We start from the raw sequence: 22,087 nt of genomic DNA on the forward strand, positions 1-22,087 counted from the left end.
TCCCACATTCCTCCTCTACCCCCAAAAAAAAACACTAGCACAAAACCAAAAGAATACAAATACTTGAGGGGGAAACAAAACGTTCAAGTTGCAAGAAATTAAAGACTTGAGAAGCATACACCTTTCTTTTCATGGCATGCCATGAAAAGGAGTCCTACACCAAGAACTGGATTGACAAAGACAGTAGTTCAGTGGAAAATAACTCTTGTATGCTGTTAGACAACTCAGGCTAGCGTTGTGCGTACCATATACATCTGAAAACAAAAACTCTGCTTTTCTTCAGACAACTTAAAACATTAAATATTTTAAATGGATCTCTTTCAACTCCAAGTTGTATTTACATAGTTATTCACAAAAACGTGCAAAGAAAATCTGACATCAAAATAAATTTAAAAGTCCAACAAACTGAACTTGACGTTAAAAAAAGGCAGCAGAGATTCCACGTCCATTTTATACACACTTTAAACTACTACTTAGAACAGTGAAAAGGTTGTTCCAGCTGAACCTCTGGAAATTTAACAAATCCAAACCATGCCACACTTCAATCACTAGCTGCCTTTGACACAGAATTCACAATGTATCCCCCCAGTGAGGTCTCTGACAACTTTTTCTTTGATCAGTTTTTGCAGGAATTTTGTTTCACTTGTCACGTTGTGCATAGTTTGTCCGTTCATGGCAGCCATGCAGAGGTTGTTGTAATAGTGCAAAGGTGTGCTGGGCTGATCAAGGTCATATCCAAATCCTGCTAAGCTCACTTCATCACATAAATGTGTGGCCAGAACAACTGCTGTGACCCCAATTGTAGGTACATTCTAAAAAGGAGGGGGGAAAAAAAAAAGCCTGCTGAATTCAAACATTTTCCTTTGCCAGTTTTTATAAACACTTTACAAAATTTAACGGTTTTGTATATTCCCTCTCTTCACTTAAAACTGAAATCAATTAAACCATCAATTAAAACTAAAATCAATTACAACTAAAACTAAAAATCAATTAAGTGATCAAGTAAAACTAAAAACTTCAGGGCCAAATACTAATACAGCTTAAGTATTTGCCTTAAACAAGACTTCTGGCTGTCAACACTAATTTTTTTTTTTTTTCTATGAAGGCAAGATGCCCTATTACTGTGTAGTTAAACTACAAGTGAACCCTCGCTCCAAACACTCAACTCCTGACATGCAATTAAACTTGACATTTCTTGATGTATGCTTACTTCAGTCTTGAGCAAGAGGCTCTCTAACAGCATTCTTCAGAATATGACTTTTCACTGAACAACCTGTGAAGAAGGCAAGTATACTACGATACCACTAAAAGATACATAGCTTGGTATGTTATGTTATTTCAATAAAGGTGAGAAGATCCTTCAAACATTTGTACAATAACACTACTGTTAAATGCTTTCACAGAAAAGATGAAAGACAGTGGTTATTCAGCATTTTTCATAGTTCAAGAGAACTAGTGACATCCAATTTCTCAAACAAATAAAGTAACAAAAATGCAGTGTAAAATTAAACTAGGCAATTCATCACTCCATACTATTGCTGGAGGAGGATATAGCCATCAGTTGTTATGGAGCACACTGGCATACATAGCAATTCCAACAGTTGGAAGGTTGCTTTACACTGGCCTGGTTTCCATACTTTCTGCTTTCCCTGCAGCTGGAGACACATCTGTCTATAGCCGATCACTGGTTTGACTTAACAGGGCTGCTCTTGACACACTTAACATACATCAAATGCATTTTTTGATTATTTAACACCAGCCACAATGATGTGCGAGTGAACACACTGTACTGGAATGAATTTATGTCTCACTGCATCTGAATGCTTTGTAAGACAGGCAATTTCATGTCAGCATGCACAGGCATAATACCTCATCTAAAAAGGTGAGCTGAAATCCTACTTTGATTTTACACAAGAAAATACAAGCATCTTTTGAGAGCGCATTAATTTCCCTATTACATGAGACCAGCTCTAAAACTGCACAGAGAAACTATATTGAACAAAAAGCCCAAAACTTTTTTCAGTTTCTTATTTTACTTTGTATTAAATAGTCTCCCTCTCCTAAAAGAAAACTTCTTACCTTATCCCAACCCCAGAATTTTGATCGAGGTTCAGGGAACTGTAAAATGTCCAAAGCTGTCTCTTTGATGATGACTGGATTCAGAATCCGAAACTGCTTTGATGCAAGAGGAATGTTCTCAGCAACCTCCTTCCAAAAGAAGAGTCGCACCCACAGAGGCTAAGAGAAAGAAAAAAATAGTTCAGCAAAGGGGTACTCTGAGACTGCAAAGTGTATGGCAGACACGGTACACAAGTTATATAATTCATCAGTGATTCTGAGAAATTCAGGAAACAGTTTATAGCTAAGGTGGTTCAGGAATACCAGTATACAGCTCAAGTGACTGACCCAAAAGAGGAAAAACCTCCAAAGTATTTGGAATTGCAGAGAGGACAGCAGAGGGAAAAGTTGTTTATTCTGAGTAGTTGACTGCACATTGTGTTTCATCAGTCAACATATCTACCAGCACCTCTAGTTCTTTGGCCCTTCCCCAGCACAACTGAGCAGGCACCAATATTTAAAGAAGCAGGAAAGGGAACCACAGTTTTCCACAAACATTAACCAGGCATTCTGAGGCAAGCACTGGATTTAAAAGAATTTTGCTCAGGCTTTGACGCGAACAGCTGTTGTTTGACAGCATCCACCTAGCGATAAATGTAACGCTTCAGAAGAGGGTTTACGCAAGGCTCAGCAAGCTAGATTTCGATCTCATGCCACTTGCAGTCAATTAGATGCATGCTAATGGAAAAAAAATATACTAAATCAGGCTTATTTTACAAGTCTTTCCATATAATGGGTAACACTAAGCAAATGATAAAACTGCTATAGCTGCAACATAGACCTACATTTTTTTAAACAGGCTTTAAGGTACAACCCTAGAGCAGCTTAAACTGATGAAATCTAGGCTGCTATGGTCCCATCTTCCCACCCATACTCTGAATCAGTTTACTGAAGTACCAATACCTGCCCAGAGAGCTGATCCAACTGAAAGCCTAGTATTTGAAAGGAGAAGTATGTTTTCAGTTCACAGAATCACAGAGTGGTTGAAGTTGGAAGGGACCAGTGGAGGTCAAGTGGTCCAACAACCCTGCTCAAGCAGGGACATCTAGAGCCAGTTGGCCAGGACCACGTCCAGACAGCTTTTGAGAATCTCCAAAGATAGAGATTCCAAAGCCTCCCCAGGCAACCTCTGCCAGTGCTCGGTCACCCTCACAGTAAAAAAAAGTGTTTCCTGATGTTCAGAGGGACCCTCCCGTGTTTCACTTTGTGCTTGTTGTCTCTGGTCCTGTCACTGGGCACCACCAAAAACAGCCTCATTCCATCCTCTTTGCATCCTCCCCTCAAGTATTTATGCACATTAATATTTCCCCCAAGCATTCTCTTCTCTAGGCTAAACTGTCCCACCTCTCTCAGCCTTTCCTCATAGGAGGGATACTCCAGTCCCTTAAGCATCTTCATGGCCCTTTGGTGGACTCTCTCCAGTATGCCCATTCCCAGATCAGTTCCCAAAACTGGCCCTCTGCACCAGCAAAAACACCAGAGCAAGCATGAAGGTGGGAATGAGCAGATCTGCCCCTAAGCCATGCAAAACAAGAAAAGGTACTCTTTTCTTAAAGCACATACTTCAGTCTTCTAACTCACTAACAGAGGATGCTGCAGATGCCAAAAAGCAATCACTCTTTCAATCCCCTCAAAACAAATTTTAATACAGAAAGCCATCCTTGTACTAGTCATTCTTCAAAACCAAATTTTAAAACACGAAATAGCTAGATAGCTTGTAAGACAAGTAAGTTAGGGATTCAACTCAAGTTAGAAAGCTGCTGGTCATCAAAATTACCATACTGCTGCAGGGAAGGTCATAGACCAACATTGTCTCATCCCTGGTAAAAAAAAAAAAAAATCAGGGAGTAGAAGTTCTTAAATTTGTGCAAATTCATGCATTCAGGAAAAACTACCCTCTACAAAACATACTCAGATTATTCAAAACAAGGCACACACTCTGGGCTAAAGTAGTAGTAGGCAGTCATGGTCAATATTAAACAGGCCTTCCATAGGCTCTCATGTTATAAAAATCATAGAATTAAGACGGAAACTTGGAGTACCTAAACTATCATGTATCTAACTGTTAAGAAACTTGACAGGCTTTCTTCTAAATCTCTCTCAAAAATTTAGAGCACTTGTTTTCAATCTGTGGTCAGAGAAACTTAGCTACTGGTTTTCAACTTGCAAAAATTACCTGCCTGCAAATTGAAAGAGGTGAAAACCACCAATTTAAAGAGCATTTGGAAACATGGAACCCTTCTATCAGTTTCTTAGGAATCTCTGCTCTTCAAATATTCAGTGAGAAATAAACAATGTCTTAATTCTGGAAGCACAGACAAATGTGAACTAACAACTGTGATGCTTCAATTACACATCAACTGCACGTTTGCCTATTGTAGCAGCACAGACTTTAGCTGTTAAAAAAAAAAAAAAAAAGACTGGTATCCAGAAGTCTCATTTCTACTTCAAGGTCTGCAGACTTGAACAAGTCACTTAAACCTAATCTGAAATGAATTCCACTTTAGTGAACACTCAATATGTCACATAGCATGGTGCAAACCACCAGTATCTGCAGGAAAAAAAAGTGTTACTGTCAGCACAGGGCTTCAACATGAATGCTGGTACCAACTGTAACTAGGAGACAGAGCTAAAAAACCCACAAAGTTACATAAAAGACCCTCAATAATAAAACAGAAAGTAACAGATCAGTCAGCTTCTTAAGCATTAGAAAAAACAACCAAACAAAAACCACAGGTACAAAACACTGCTACATTACATACCAAGGTTTCATTTTTTACCATTGCTTGAAGCCAATTGAAATCAACACTTTTAAACAAAACAGCCACAAACAAGCTAGCAGGAGGATACTCATGTTCAGAAAGTGGGGCTCCTTCCGGGTAAGTCATCCGTATCGTAGTTTTGTTACCAACGTGATCTGTGTATCCTTGAACTGGTGCATCATTTAATCTAACAAAAAAAAAAAAACCACAATGGAGAGAAACTGTATGTAATAAGCATGAGTTACAATCTCATTAAAACATCAGACACGAAGCAAAGAACTTCTATTTGGCCCGCAGATTTTTAACAGAGCGGAATACAGTGTTTTCTCAGTATCTCCATGTTCCTTACCTCATGCACTCATCTACCCCTTACCTTTGAGAGGAAGCCAATGCTATTTCTGAATTAACTGGCACAAGTGCAAAACTTCAAAAAGAAAAGCTTGAACAGAAAAGTAACTTAAAACAGCATCACAGAATTTCATATTCATTGCCTTGTGCCAACTCAGAGAGGCTTAAAAGAGGAAAGGAAGGAAAACACAGGAAGTCGCCAAGTTGCCTTCATTTTTATATCTATACAAATACACACACACAAGTATTACACACAGAAAGGCAGTCAAATTATCCCTTCAGTACAATATAATGCATCCTGTGTAATGCAGCCTCCTGATTGCAGCTCACCAAAAATTTCAGATGCTAGCACACTGCTGACAAGAACAGCCTCAGCCAGCTCCACCAGTTCTGCAGAACAGTGTAAATCCTGCAAACTTTCCTCTATCAACAGAAAAGTCACCTTCATGCTGCCGGTCCTAATTTCAGAGAACAGTTACTGCAAGTTCTCTGCCCCTCCACATGCTGACAGGTTTGTTTACCTTTGTATAAGAGCCATTGACTCACTGTATCAAGTCTTCTCTTTTTAAGAAGAGCAAGTCTTAGTTTACAAAGCAACTTGGGAAAATGTTTGTATTAAATTTATTTGTGACTTTACATGATTCAAAATACAAAGAAGGAGAGTTCAAACAGTAATGCTCAGAAGGCACGAACACAGAGCATGCATTCATTTAATTCAGACACTAGAAAACACAGGTAATCATAGAAAGCATGCACCTTTACAAGATCTTACATGCAAGATCTTGTAAAGATAAGGAAAGACAAGCATGCTATACAGTGTGTAAGCAAACTGTATACTAAAACACCAATTAATACTTAATTGTGTTTGAAATAGCTGTTATAAAAATCCTTCAAACAAGCATCCCAACTAACCAATGGGAAAAAGGCAGGGGTTAGTCCTAAAGCCTACCTCTGAAAGCTTAAACATATGAACAGATAAAAACAGGATTGTCTACTTATCTATGATGTCACTAGTTTCTATCTCATTTTTGCCCATGTTTTGTTGTATCTGAAGTCCAAAAATAATTACACTGAATTCCTGTCTTGTGAACATGACAATTTATTTTACTCCCAAGACTTCAAATTCCATCAAGTCACAAGACAATTTCTCAAAAGCACTTTCAGAAATAGCCTTATAAATTGCATAAATGTTGGAGATACTTTCTCCTAAAAAACCAAAGTTGGCTCAAAGTTGAAGTAGTTGAAATCCTTAAATGAAACTTACATACCTTATAACAATATCAAACCGATTCAATAAGTGACCCAGCTCTGATCCATGAAGAATTCCACCACTGCCAACAACAACACAACGCTTACAGTGTTTTGACTTCAAATCTTCTGGTAAATCATGCTCAGGTAAGAGTTCAAGGAGATTTTTAAGCTTATCAAAGAACTTGTGAAATCCAAAAGGAGGTTCATATTTAAATAAAGCTTCTTCTTCATTTACGTTTTTTCTTACAAAGGGAGATATGTCCATGCGATATTTCTCCGCAAATAACTTTCCCATTTCTTTCTTTACGTAAGAAGGTCGGCACTGTTCCTGCAATGCAATGCTGGCATACTGTTGTGCTCTCTGAAACAAAACATACATGATTTCAGTCAGAAAAGCCAGCTTCAGGAACATACAAAGCCCTCTTAATGCAACCCACCAGCTGACCACCAGCAGTTTAGCAAACACAGGGGTTTATAAAGAAGGCTTAAACATGGAAATACAAGACTTTTTAAAGCATTCACTCAAATGCAGATACCTGCAAAGGAATGCCTCTCCACCCAATCACTTAAATCTGGATAGGAGGTTTTCTAAAGAATAAATTAGGTTAGTAAAAGTGGTAAGTGAAAATGAGCTATTTCAGAACACTTGTACTGTTATTTACAAAAATAGATTAAAAAAATCTAGATGTACCTCTACCCATCTAATTCAGCAGCAAGCAGAATTCTACTCTGCTGCTCAATTGCATGACCTGAGTTCTGCCTGCAGTAGGATTTTACCAGGGACACATCCACTGGGTAAAACTTCTGTGAAATGGCAGGCTGGGATTGCTTACTAATCAAAATGAAGCAACGCTTCTTCCATAAGTATTGCTGAAGTGGTATTGCTAATGACGAAAACACAACTTTAAAAGGAATGCAAGGTGGGGGGGGTTCAGGTCTTCTTTCAAAGACTAGTCACCAAAATAAAAGACTACAGTTCCATGTTGCATAAAAAGATTAAGCTGTCAGATAAAACCACACATTGATCTGGCTCATTTAAAAAAAAAAACCAAACAAAACACCACACCCAAAAAACTATTCATGTACATTTTTTAGAAATCTGTAGCGGCAAGCCAGTATCTGATGTAAGGAAGAAGAGAAATAGCAAAGGTATTATTTCTACCAGTTAAAATAAAATCTTTTTGCATGTTCTCTTCCTCAATACAACTCTGCTGATCCTTCCTCCAGTGTAATTAAAAAAAACACATGAGCAAACACAGGGGCCAGAGACTCAAGGTTCAAACCTAGTGCTAACTCAGTTCTTCTGTACTGTTAAGGAAAGGGAAGTGTGTATCTGGGTGCACAAGGAGGGAAGTTAGTTTTGGTTGTTTTTTTTAAAAAAGCACAAGATAGCTCTACAGAACTGCCTCTGCCACTGTTAGAAAGGCCTCTGCAAGTTTGGGCATAACCACCACACTTCTTCCCGGGTAAGGCACAACTGAGCAACTTCATGCTGTACTGTGCCAGCAAGAGTCAATGCATCTTTGGAAAAGCCTCATTTTTAAGGCTGATAGTTGTGCATCCTATCAGTAAAAATTAATGCCAATCCCTTGACAACTGCCCTAAACAGTTTGTGATCAGCTACTACCTAACTAGACAAAGATCAATGTTATTTCCTCATCCTGCATCTAACACAAACAAAACGAATCATGAGACAATGATAAACACAGTCCATACAGTCTTTAAGTTTGCTTGGCTTAAGGTGTTTGTTGTTCAGAAGAAAGAATATGATACTGAGAAAATAAATAAGTCAAATGAGAAGGGGAGGCAAAGAGGCTCAGAAGGGAAAAAACATGCACTGAAGAAGGTGGGAGGTGGGGGAGGATGCACATGCAGTGATGCTAAGACGAGACTATCTTAAATCAGGCCTTCTGCTCTAAGTCGAGTCTTAGCGTTGAGACATTCAAAGACAGAAATATAACAACTCTGAAGCCAAGTTAAGTACTGTTATAAAGAGCAAGCACGTTAAGTAGCAAAGGCAGAGAACTGTCACCAAGAATTAAGAGAAAGCTTTATTGGCATGTTACACCAGCTTAAAAGCCACATGCAAAACTGTAGTTGAAGTAAGTAGCTGCTACCTTAAATAAATGAACCAAGAGCTGCACCCTGCTGCACATTTGCCCTGCAATTCCAAAAAAATCTGAACAACTACAAGGCAAAGCAAACTGGGGAACTGACCTAGGTAAAAATAAACTTTTGGCTTAACGTACTGGGCTTGGAGCTTTTTTTTTTTTTTTAAAGTATGTTACTTTTCATTTGCATCAATTTTCTGATCATCAGTGTCATGTGCACTGACACAATAGTATGATGACATGTCCATTTCAAATGTTATTCTTAACAGTCAGTTACCTCATTTTACCCCTAAAAAATCAACTTTCTCTATGCACTTCTGTTGTCACTCCACAAGAACAAAAAAATAGAAGTTCTGTGGCATGAAATGAAGCAAAATATATTTTCCCTCACAGGATAATTTCAGCGTTCTAGGTCTTTCTTATAGATCTTTATAACTCTTTTATTGTCAATTAATAACTTTTTTTAAGCCAAGTTTAAAAAAAAAAGCCAAAAATACCAACCCTTACACGATCGAGGTCCACATACGGCATTTTTGTTCTGTCACATTCTTCGGGGCCAAAATGTAATTTGAGGATATAAAGGAAGCACCCTCCAATCACAAACAGTGCAAGAAATCTAAAAACAAACAGGAAGGTGTAGGGGTAGGAGGGGGGGTGGGGGGGAAACAAACCAACTTTTTTTCCAGCAATCCATCAACTGTTAAATGAGTATTTTTAAACAAATTTAAGACAGTTGAAGAACTTCAGGTGAATACTTGCTCTTGATTCAAACCAAGATAAACTATTGCTTTGTTCACTGCAAGTCTTTCACAACTCTTCAGAGGTATCTGCAGGAAAGTATGAACATATATAGATGCTTTGATAAAGAAAATGTTGCATATTGACACTCTGATTTATGCAGTTTTGTGCCTGCATCATAGACTTCAATTGCATCTCTGATGAATCAAACAGCTCTCGTCACAAAGAAACAAAAAGTGACCTTTGTTTTCCTACTTTAAAGCACAACTATTTTGAAATATGTCTTTTCATGCAAGTTAAAAAAAGGATGGAACTTCAAATTGCAAGATTTTGGGCCAACAACCACCACTCACAAAACCTTCAATTCACTGGCAGGCCAAATGCAGAATTTAGATGCTTAGGTGTATGTTGAGAAGCCTAATTTAGCTATTTGCACCCCCAAAACATGCAGAAGAAAAAAAACCCAATCAACTTTAAAATTGAGTAATATAGACTATCCACATTTTTGATCTACTAAGTTCTCATTCCTAAGGAATCTCACTGTTGATCTCCAAATATTCACTTGGCTCATTTCATGTCTATACCAATCTGCAAAAATTGCACCATTCTTTGGTTAGAGTTGTGGTTGTTGCTCAAGTATATAGTTTGACCTTTATTACTGATTTTAATTTCCTATGGTTTCCTAAAGACTGGACATTCGTTTAAAAGTTGTAAAAAATATACAACCGACTAAGTATTCAGTGCTTCTTGAAACTCTTTCAGATGATGATAATACAGGTTTCCAAGATTTTTATTTTTTTTTTAGAAAACCTTGTACCATACAGACTAATAGATGCAACCCTGGCACTCAATTTGCAGTATATGCTGCAAAAAAAGGTGATCACTGGAAAAGCAGCACTGTTCTCGCATCCGCTTTACCTAAATTAAATTTTGCACTGATAGGGGGGTCTAAAACCTTCAGTAGCATGTTAGGCTGCAAACCCTAGAAATCAGCTGACTGGCAGAAAACAAGGGATTCACAGCAGATTAATGAGGCTGGTTTTCCTCCACAGAGTTTTATCAAATATCTCTAGATTCAGCTGGGGCTGCACTATTCAGATGCTCAAAACACCAGTGGATGTAACAGTTTGGCTTTGGGTTTTTTAAGCTTTAAGACCTAAAAATTCATGTGGCAGAGAAGCATCACAGTAGTGAACTTTTTTGGCTTAAAATGTGGTTCAGAATGCATACTAGCACACACTCATTAATTTTAATTTGATGTCAAAATATAAACAACGGAGTAAGATTTTGTGATGTAGTACTCCAGACGTCTTCATAAACAAATTAACTATGAGGGGACACCTCCCCAAAATACCCACTAAACATCCACTGCCCTTCAATTTCTTCAATTATCAGACTGCACAAAAGCCTCGGCATTGTTACTTATCTGGATACAAAAAAGATCGGAAACACTTGTCAGCAAAGTACTGGGATCTCATATTGGCTTGGAAAAACAGATACTACTATGAGAGAGCCTAGGCTCCTCAAAGTGTTTTAGGTGCCCCAAGAAAAGCTGTGTGCCTAACCCTCCGTCCAGTTCCTGTGGCAGTCTCATGCCTTGATTTTTGCATCCTTTTTGTAACTGTCCAGGATAGGGGGAGAGCAACTGACCTCTACGTTGCTGTGACAGTGACACTTACTTGCGAGTACCTTTTAAAAACCAGCTCGGTCTTCTCATCTTCATGTGCAGCCACCTTACACCATTGCACAGGAGGTGAACAATCACTTTTCAGCTTCACAGAGTTACTGTCACTCAGCATTGCTGTAAGAAAGAATGAAAAAAATGATCATAACTTTTGCTGAATTGGAAAAAGTTCATAGGACATCCAATGACTATTAACTTACTCTGTTTCCCAGAGAAGACTGTGATTCTTAGTTATCTTGTCAGGAATACTGAATTGCTCCTGACCTCCTTGTGATAAAGAACATACACATTTCAGATGCACCGCTAGGACATGATTATAAATATCATGTACGTGTTACCAGGTATAGGTCTTTGCATGATTCATAAGCCTGAAGTCTAATAACTGCGATTACATCGGTTACTGTGAAGCACCATTGTTTGATCCTGGTCAAACACCATTTTGTTTGAGGAATTATTAGACTCCAGACAGGAGAAAAAAATCTACACGATATGCTCAGGCCATTTATGATCTTTGAATCAAAATGTCCAAGCACTACGCTACCCTGCGGACTTCAAGCACGCTCCCAGCATGCAGAACCTGTACAAACCATCCCATCCTCAAAACCGGAGTCCGTATTTCAGATCAACACCCTGATTTCCCCAAGGTTAAGCAAACCTGTCTCATCATTGGTCTGAATCTACTGCTGACCTCTTCAGAAGCCCCAACAATATGGTCAGCAACTTCCAACAGCAAGCACCAAAGAGCATGTGCAGGAAATTTTGCCTGGCACACAGGAGGACCAGGAGGCTGCCAGCATGTCCTGGTTTAACCCCAGCCAGCAACTAAGCACCACACAGCCGCTCACTCACTCCCCCCCCCATCCAGTGGGATGGAAAAGAGAATCAGAAAAAAAAAAAAGAAAAAAAGGTAAAACTCATGGATAAAGATAAAGACAGTTTAATAGGACAGAAAGGAAGAAACGAATAATGCTAATAATAAAATGACAATAATAATACTAAAAGAATTGGAATATACAAAACAAGTGATGCACAATGCAATTGCTCACCACTCACCGACTGATGCCCAGTTAGTTCTTGAGCAGCAATCCCCCCCCAGGCCAACTCCCCCCAGTTTATATACTGGGCATGATGTCACATGGTATGGAATATCCCTTCGGCCAGTTGGGGTCAGCTGCCCTGGCTGTGTCCCCTCCCAACTTCTTGTGCCCCTCCAGCCTTCTTGCTGGCTGGGCATGAGAAGCTGAAAAATCCTTGACTTAGTAAAAATGCTACTTAGCAACGACTGAAAACATCAATGTGTTATCAACATTCTTCTCATACTGAACCCAAAACATAACACTGTACCAGCTACTAGAAAGAAAATTAACTCTACCCCAGCTGAAACCAGGACACAGCACAAGGGCAGTTGCTGTCTGCAGCAACAGCTCCCCTCCAACAAATATTGTGAACACAGCAGGAGTGCACAGTGCTCCCTCACAGGTGGGCAAGTAACTATTAGCTAACAAGAAGCAATCTTTCTGCTTACTGTTTGTAAGCTCCCATGAGTTTCTATCAGCATGCTTCAATTCTGATTTTGGAAAGAAAAATGCAGGCTGGCACATCAACTTCTCACAGGCTGCTGCCATTAACCAAAGATGTGAGCAAACGGGGAAACACCATGCAATACCTACCCATACAAGCCTGCTGGTTTTCCCCTCAAAGGAGAAAGGATACAGGCAAGTGTTTTTCCTGCCTTGCAGACCTCCCAAAGGAGCACTCCCTCTGATCAGCCAACCATGGAAAGGTGCAGCCTGATCCTCCACAGTGGAGGATTTCAGCCCTACTCCTTGACTTTGATCTCAGTGCTTAACCCTCTCTGCTCTCCACCGCAAAGATGTTCACACTCTTCTGCTCTCCTGCCAAGAGCTCTGTCACAAGAGCTCCTAAAAAAAACAGGGCTAAGGGAAGATTTTTATCTAGGGTCCTCCACACTCTCTTTTCTGCTCCACCTCCTTTTATTTTATACGGCTATATGACCCATTTGAATTAGCCAGTATTGCCACTTCAAAACACTGTTTATTTGGACAAACAACTGACATTCTTAAACATCAGGATGAAGGAGCTGATGAGACGGAAGCACCCCCTCCAAATCTCAAATCCAGCCCACTGAAATTTCAGGGATATCTAATTTGGAAGATGACTCAAAGTCAGTCTCTCTTTGCAGTCACACATAATTTCTCATTAACAAATTTGATATACATGGTGGAAGGTCAAAAGACACAAACTATTGTGAGACAGGGTGGGACAAGGAGAGATAAAGATCAACATCAGCATCTTAAGTCCTTTGAAGAGCAGACAACAGTTAAGTGATGCTTTCTCGAGTCACCTGCAAGTGATCATAACCCACAAAACAGAGCAAGGCAAAAAAAAAAAGCCTAAATGGTTTTTGCCAACAGAAAACTGCACCACTTACCTCAAACATATGTAACTTGGTTATTATGATACTAAGAACCTCAAATTACCTCAAATTACCCACCTAGCTGTATTTATTAATTGCACAGACTCTGAGCTGTCACACTTATTTGTAGGCCTTTGTCACAAAGCAGCAATACCTTAAACAACACCTTTTAGCAGCTCTGAAATCACTGTACAAACCAAGGTCAGTACCATTAGGCTCATCTTGGAACAGGGTAAACCGAAACCCAAGGGCTAAGTGACACCCCTAGGTCCCTCAGAATCCTAGCAGTTAAGCTGAAAATCAAATCCAGCTCCAGTCTTCCACACAACCTGTCAGGACACAAGACAGCAGGTCATAGGAACCTATCAAGCCTTACAAGCTCATTTCCTCAGAGCAACACCTCATCTTTACTGGCTGCATCTACACCACTGAATAAAAACAGCACTGAGGAGCAAAACTGGGTGTGGACACCATGACCCCAGTCATCTGCATTGCAAGTCCACTTTGCTCTCAGCTAAGATTTGCAGCAAATCAGTCAAGTCCGCATGGGTAAAGGCCTAGTGTGCATCAGCAGAATTTGTTACAAGGACCATACCCTAGTGCCAGTTATGGATCACCAAGTTGAACTGCTCTACCTTGAGATGCCCAGTGCCAATCCAGCGGGACTTGCACCATCACCTTATATTCCAGGTATGACACACATCCTTCCTGCCACACTATGCAGACAAGGCAACTAAGCACCCCTCATCATTACCTGGGGACCCAGCACCTTCATACCAACACATCTTGGAGACAACAGGTATCCACAGAGATTGTGTTGCCAGCATGCACAGGCAGCAGCCCCAGTTCATGGAGCCTGCCAGCGCAGTCACATGTGGCACACGAAACAAGCAGTGATTAGAAGATGCTGCAGAGGAGAGCATGAACAAGGCCTGCAGACCATGTGGAAACTCCAGGATTGCTCCACATACTGCAGAGAGTACACAGAGCCACATCACCTCGGAGGAGACTGGCTCAGACCAGCACAAAAAAGGGGCACTCAGCACTGTTTGGCAAAAGGGAAGGGGATCGCTCACTGACATGGATGGCTTATGGCATGGACACAATCGCTGAACACTGCATGTGCCTAAGCTACAACATACAGCAAAACAGTAATTACATCTGTCAGTTCCACAGATCTCTACATACATGGCTGGAGAGAAGTATAAAATTGAATTATTTTTTTTTAAAGAAAAAAAGCTGAATAAAAAGCAGGAAACAAGCTTCAGCCATTTTCACTAGAGAACAATGCAGGTAATAATTCTCTCTCAGGTAAAAAAACATAAAGAGGTAACTGGATCACAGTCTATAGGAACCTAGATCAGAACGGCTTCTGCACAAAAGAATCAGTCAGTCCTGCTATCAGGAAATCATTGCAACAACGTACTAAGTGACACAGTGAGGTCTGGCCCTGGTACTGGTAACATTTATGAGGGAACACACTCCAGATTATGCACGTATTTTCCAGAAGTCTGAATCAAATCCATAAGATTTTACAGCCTGAATTACAAGGGTAAGGTTAAAGCCTCACTGCCCTTACTTTGTTCAAAGCAGGTTTTTATTTCTTCACAAATTAGTCTTTCCTATTCTAGGACCCAGGTTCTCTTATAATTTTACAGAAAGACTTGCTGTGAAAGACTGCTCAATGTATATAAAACTTTTTATTGCCTAATGGCACTGACATACTCCTGGAATCATCCTGCAGCACACAATGACACAGCCAATCTCCTCTGCTGTATAAATCGTCAGAGTGCTCCGCGAACAGCACACTTTTAATGATTTCCAAGGGTGAGAATTTCCTACCACAGAATTGTATGCAGAGGTCCTACAACAGATGCACCTTTCATGAAGCATTTCAAAGCAAAGAAAAGGGAAGGCTGCAAGAAATCTGAAAGATGGAGAAGAAACTGAAGAGTTGGAGAGTGATGAAGACAGAAAGGGATTAATGAGGAATGCAAGACTGCAATAAACAAGTGCTATCAGAAAGTCTTCCCTGCCTCTGAGCAAAACAAATTCCAGTCATCCCCAAACAGTTGCTCCACTCATCCTGAATGTGCAAAAAGGTACAAGGAAACACAGAGAATTTAATTAATCACCTCAGCACATCTTTCCAAGTCCAACTCTTAGTATGCTCAATGGTTTTGTTTAATTTGTCTATGTAACTGAAACACTGTTTTCATTTCATTTGCAACAGTTTACTTCAGGTTGACTTTTGTCAGTTTACTGCAGACAATTCCTTTCTTAATCAAGTCAATATACATAGACAGATAGATAGATCAAGTCAAAATACATCTGTCCAGCACAACATTTTTTTAAAATTACCTAAGGTTTGATCCTGCACTCTTATCTAATTCAATAAGCACCTTCCACTAGCTGGAATGGCGTAAGAGTGCTCAGAAGAGCAAGATCAGCAGTAACAAGCACCTGAGAGCGCACCTCTCCCCACAGTCTTCCTGAGCTTAAAAAAAAAAACAAAAACAAACCTATGTGTTTACAGAGAGAACCATGGCAGTTCAGAAACCAAGCACCAAAGACAACCTGTGTCTACAGCATCCAGATTTTGTTGTTTGCATACAAACACCACTGGCAAACACCACTTCATCCTTTCAGAAAGGTGCAGTGCTACAGTTGTTTTGGGAGCTATAAATGCAAATGTCCCCATTTGCATACCCAAGATGTCTCAGTAGTAATGCTGTATCACAATAATCACATTTTGCATTGACATTTCCATAGCTACTCATTGTGGTGTAATGAGTGAGGACTCAAGGGACTTAAATTTGCTTTTCATCTACTGAACTTAAGTGATCTGTGTAAAGCTGCTGCAAAAGCTAAATTGTCCATCAGTAGGAATACACTCCAAAGCTTTTTGTGGTGTTATTCATTTCACCATAATTTACTTTTGTCTCATTGTTAGTCTTAAGTAGACAAAATTTCCACACTTGGAATATTTCAGAAGCAATTAATTTAAGTCTTCAGGATGTAATTTTACGTGGGAATGCCAAAAACTAAAAAGCAGCACGTGTCAAGTTGCACATGATCAGTGCCAAACCCTGAAAAACAGCATACAACACCTGGATTTACCTAAAGACAAAGACTCTCAGCCCCCATTTTTTGGGTGCCAACAGTGTTATCAGGCACGGAGACAGGACCAGACCAGCCTGCATATGAGTGTGGAATGAGGCATATACGTACATCCCCCACCCCCACCCCCTCCATTTAGCCCCCAGAACTTTAACCCCACACAGGGGATGTTTCCACCTATCTCCTTTACCCTACCAATCCAAGCATGCTGCCACCTCCCCACACCGAGCGTCCAGTTTACAGCCTCCATGGTTGAGCTCAGCATTTTATGTGGCCAGGTACTGTACCCAATTGACTGTGCAGGCAGAGACCAGAGCCACAGAGGAAGCACCGGCATGGACAGTTACTGTCAGTCGGTAACTCTTCATGCAGAAGCTTATCCCCCAGATCTACGCAAGTACCTGTACTGTTATTCACTACTTGCTCTTATCCCAGCCCATGGGGAAGCTACCCTAGGCAAGCCACTCCTGAAGGCCCAGCAGGACGAGCCATCTTCTGTTCTACAGTTGTACAGCATCTAGCACAACATGATCATGGACAACACCTGAAGCCCCTAGGAGATGAAAATACAAGTTGACTTTCCCTGTCACAATACCACCAGAAGTAATAGAAACAGTAGAGTCATTCGCAAGACAGTCCATCTTAAGGTCTCTCTGCACAATGCAGCCTTCGAAGTTCATGTAACAAGATCAAGATGTTTGCAGTGTAAATCTCACAGCAACTAAAACCTGAAAGTCACACCTATATAAAGGAATTACTAATCAAGGACAACAGGGCTCGAGCAGGCAGTGAAACAGAAGGTAAAACTAATGCAAAAACACCCAAAAACACCTGCTCATTTCATGTCCCCTCCTCTAAATCAGAGACACATACTTAAGAAACATACTTCCAAACCCAGTAAATGATAAAATGAAAGCTACTTGGTTTTGAGCAACATTTATGTTTCAAAAAAGAAAGACAAGGTTAAAAGGCAGAGAAGGCATTTTCACATGGAATAAACTTGAGCAAGATACTCTTCATTGAGATGTTGTGCACATTATCGGCAATTAATTCTGCATGAACTTCCTGTTCTGAGCCTTTTTAAATCAGCAAAAAAGCCCACAGACATACTGCTTATGCAAGGAGTTAGAAGAATACATTTAAGAAAATTTAAACTGATTACATATTGTTTCCTGGGACACATTTGGGGAAAACAGATGACAAAAAAAATCTGACAACTACAACACTATTGTCTGTGATTACTTGCAAGAGTTGTGCCCATGAAAAGATTATACATTTTAATCTAGCCTCATTATTGACCAAATAGATATTAATTTTCATTAAGGTTTTCAAGATTGATATAATATTTGAATAGAATGTTATTAATTTATGTAACAATATGAAAAACAGTTTGATAAAATTTATAGTTAGGATTAATTTTGTTTGCTTCTATAGTATTGAAACCCATATAGATTGAACATAAGGGCTGAGATGTAAAAAAAATTATGGTTAATTAGGTGGTAGGTTTTGTGGGGGTTTTTTGTGTTTTTTAAACAGATGTAAAAAATGTTTAAGAGCCATCTGTTAAGTAGAGCCTCTCAGTTGAAGAAACCTAAGAATATGAAAAATTTAACTTCTTTATCCTCTGTTCTTTTTTTTAAGAAAGTCATTAAAGAACTGATTCAGAAATCAGTATAAAACTCTCTCAGTTCCCTCCCACATCTTCAAGATGTGTTCAACTCTCTTTAATGGGCAAAACCATCTTGATTTGATGAATTTTTAAGTAATATAATTTATTGCCAATTAATACAACTTCCAATCAATGATTCTAATAATGAGAAAAACAATTTAACCCATGAGTAAACACCTTTCCTTCCCTTTCCACAGGCTAAACTTAAGCCAAACACTTCTCCCCTCTTTGTCTTAATTTCCCTTATTTCTGCCACAGGTTACACAGAGCCCGTCCCAAGTCCTCTGGGAGGGGACAGGCAGTGCAGGAGCTTGGGGTCCTGTGCATAACGGTTTCTGTCTGCAGCTCCTCTGTGATTATCACTGGGCTTCTTCTGCTCTTCCACTTCTTACCAGCTTACCTGCTCTGGCATAGGTGGCCCACAAGTCCCCCAGGGGTGTCCCTCCTCCAGGACTCTCCCTTCCAAGTCTCCTGATCAACCCACAATACCTTCAGATCCTTCCTATGCTTTCAAACTTCATCATCTCTTCACTGGAAACAATAAACCATAATAAAATAAATTTTGCAAATAACCTCTGTCCATTTAAAAAAAGATCATACTAAACAATTTTTTTTTTTTAAATCAACAATGAATCAAGTCCTGTCCCAATAATAATCAGGGAGGAAAAAATGGCAATACAAAGAATAAAAAAGCTGAAGCTAAGGACAGTTAGTTGTGCAACCCACTATACATGGAGGACTCCACAGTTACAAGTGTTGTACAGTCAAACTACTACCTTACAACTGCAATGGCTTAGAGGTATTTTTATCCATCCGAAACACAGAGTATTTCTTAAATACAAAACCAATTTTGAAACATATTCTCTCGTAACTTAAAAGAATTTGTTATTAAAAAACCAATCAACCTGGAACAACATACGATCATCCTCTAGCAAGAGGTACTCCAGAAATTGCAACACAGTGAAGGACTGCCTCACTTTCCAATGACTTCTGCAGAAGTGACTCCAAATTTTAAACACAGGTTTAACAGACCAGGAAAGCTAATTGAGAAGCTGCCCAGATGTTGAAATTGGATTTAAAACCTATACAGGTTAAGTAAAAAGCCTTTCATCTGAATGGGCCCATTTGCCCATAGTTACAAAACACTCAGGAAAAAGTGGGGAAAGAAGAGGGACAGACAAGTTATCCCAAAAGAACTGTTTCTGATTGCGAAATCTCTTTCTTAAACACAATAAACATTGAAATACCTTAAGACCCTTGTTCAATGGTACATGACAAAAATCCCTTAAAACCATAAGCATAAGGAAAAATTCCAGAGATATTAAAGATTTGAGGCAGACTTATCGGGAACATGCTGAGGCATGAGAGACTCCTGCATTATAACCTGTAACAACGTATTAACTGTTGGATATTTATCTTCAAATAATCCTCTGATCATCATCCTAGCACTTCCTAGCAGAAATGGTCACAAGACAAAGAGACACCAGCCAGGAAGCTGTTGCAGATTAGGGACTGACAGCTTCTTGCCAGAAGAAAAACTGGAACTAAAGTTAAAAATTAGAGACTTTTGTCAATTATTTCTTCAGTTGCAGCTATATATACCACAGTGTGTATATATATACACACCACAGTACAGTTGGTACAAGTATTTCAGTATTTGATAAACTGTCTTTGAATATTATCTACGTAGCACCTATTACTATTGAATGAAAAAAGCATTTGGCAGACATGCCTGTTCTGATGAATAGTAAATTGTTTTCATTAATTTAGTAAAGTCAATAGAAAGAATACATCCTTGACAGCAGAAAGTTTAGCCTATAACACAGTTATAAGCACCTACAGCAGGACATTGATTACCTTAGTGCATAATGTATCTTACAAAATTAACTTCTACTGGCAAGACTTTTCAATCAGACAATAAAAAGTAAAAACCAATGTCATCTGTACAATCTGCAATTCATTTGGTCAAGATCTGTCTCCTCAGAAAATAAGAACATCATACGGAATCCTATACATGTGGATACAATTGGCAAAAAGTGAAAGGAGGAGTAAATGAAAATTTCAGAGCAGCTGACACTCTCAAGAGCACCAACAGAATCACAGGTGAAAATTATTTTGCCTGGAGGCATGAACACCAGCAAGAAGTGATAGTACCTTAGAGGCATCATCATTTTTCTCTCCTTGCCTTATGATACTCTACTTGTGTTTTCTTCTAATTTTTTAAAAGCTCATTCCTACATCCTCTTTGCAACATCAACCACCAACTAACTCATGAAATCATTATTAACCTTACGTTATTGTGTCTATTTGCCCAGTCTTTTCCTTTAGGAAGGATACACATATCTAGGCTACAACTTGCTCTTAACCTTGGGTCATCCAAATTGAACACAAGAAAATTTGTTCCAGCTCAAATCTGGTCCAGTTATCAGCTTGGAGATGCTCAGAGTGTAACACCATCACTTCCTTTCAGCAGCATTTACAGGAAGCTTTTTGGATATTAATAGTGCCTACTAAAATAATTTTATAGGCGAAGAAGTCTTAGTAAGGTTCTAAATGACAGTTGCACATTCCAATCAGGGACCACCCTCTTGATTTCACTTCCGCCTCAGCACCCTCTTCTCTAGTCAAGCTTCCCAAGCTTTTCTAAGCTTTTCTGCGAAACCTTTTTCAGTTGCTATAAAGTGAGGAACAGCAAAAATCCATAATGCATAAACACAAGAAATATCAACAAGATGTGCTTCAACACTTAAGAGGGCAGCTGATGCTTTGCAACAGACAAAAACAGTATCAGATTTTGGAATTTTTCTGACTCCCAAACAAGCCACAAAAAGTCAGTGTTCCATCCAAGCCGAAGAAACAGAGGAGTTAAAGCACTGCTGTTGTGAACACTGTGGTATTAAGAAGATAAGTATTTCTTGCAGAGGAAGCTTTTGAGCAACCCCCCGGGGGGGGGGGGGGGGGTGTTTTAGAGCAAATCCCAGTTTTCATTTTCATGTTACTTGTGTAAGAAACATTGGCCTGTCTGGTCGGGGTGTTCAGAACCTGAGGTCAGCCACTTCTCTCAGCATCTGCTGAAGCTAGCAAACACACAGGAAGGATGAACTGCAGCCTAGCAGCAGGCAGCTGCTACTCAGGAACCCCCTCCTATGCAAACCTCACATGCTTCATTCCACAGAATATCCTGCTCCCCAGGCCCACAGACCCTGCACTTGTGGAAGCACTGCTCTGCTCCAGTGCTTTGAGGAAGAGTCACACCAGCCAGGAGGGGAGGAAGAGAGCACAGTGTATCAGCATATCACCCACCACCAGCTGGGCAAGTTCATCCAGCACAAGTGGAAGGTATTTCTGAGCCCCCACAAGGAAGCCAAAACAAATCAGGTCTTTCCCCTTACAAGTGAAGTTTGAGGAGTAAATCTTCCCTAAAAGAAACAGTCGGAAAAGACAGGGCATAGCATTAATCTTTACTGGGCTAAGGAAAAATGCCAGCAGACTTACACAGCCAAGATGTTTCATATTACATCTGAATTATGCAGCAGAATAGCACCGAACAACTGGTAATTATGGAACAATGTTAATAGTACAGCAGCATTTTTACCACAGTATCATCTAACACTCCAAAAGATCATGGTAAAAATCACACTTGAACCTACAGAAGCAAAAGGGGAGATGCAAAAAGCCTCCCATGAAGAAAAGGCTTAAAAGGAAATTGCAATATAGCAAAGAACATTGCTGGAACCAATTTTAGTGCTTAACTTCTGAATTCAAGTCTTCAGGACCTAACAGGTTGCAGAGAGAGGTGGTGGGATGGGTGAAGGAAGAGCTGCTCCCAAGAAGAACAGAGAGCTCAGT

At 39.7% G+C, this 22,087-nt stretch overlaps 1 protein-coding gene across 1 annotated transcript; it reads right to left on the reverse strand.

The window, feature by feature from the left end:
* Window positions 1–249: 249 nt before the first annotated feature.
* On the reverse strand, window positions 250–11,132 carry ST3GAL5 (ST3 beta-galactoside alpha-2,3-sialyltransferase 5). The gene is made up of 6 exons (XM_010577628.1): window positions 11,008–11,132; window positions 9,092–9,206; window positions 6,497–6,840; window positions 4,881–5,067; window positions 2,080–2,238; window positions 250–812 (listed from the first exon to the last, which is right to left on the reverse strand). The coding sequence occupies exons 1-6, from the start codon at window positions 11,049–11,051 to the stop codon at window positions 549–551; spliced, it is 1,113 nt and encodes a 370-aa protein (XP_010575930.1). The 5' UTR covers window positions 11,052–11,132; the 3' UTR covers window positions 250–548.
* Between the last annotated feature and the right edge of the window lie 10,955 nt (window positions 11,133–22,087).

Source organism: Haliaeetus leucocephalus, unplaced genomic scaffold (assembly GCF_000737465.1).
Source record: "Haliaeetus leucocephalus isolate CR32 unplaced genomic scaffold, Haliaeetus_leucocephalus-4.0 Scaffold51, whole genome shotgun sequence".
In the NCBI taxonomy this organism is placed as follows: domain Eukaryota; kingdom Metazoa; phylum Chordata; class Aves; order Accipitriformes; family Accipitridae; genus Haliaeetus; species Haliaeetus leucocephalus.

Bases quoted from the DNA above. Each gene is read 5' to 3' on its own strand.
- ST3GAL5 (XM_010577628.1), bottom strand. From the start codon at position 11,051: ATGAAGATGAGAAGACCGAGCTGGTTTTTAAAAGGTACTCGCAA. The intron at 9,207-11,007 runs GTAAGTGTCACT...GTTTGTTTTTAG, and splicing joins TTTTTAAAAGGTACTCGCAA to ATTTCTTGCACTGTTTGTGA. The intron at 2,239-4,880 runs GTATGTAATGTA...TCTTTCTCTTAG, and splicing joins TGGTAAAAAATGAAACCTTG to CCTCTGTGGGTGCGACTCTT.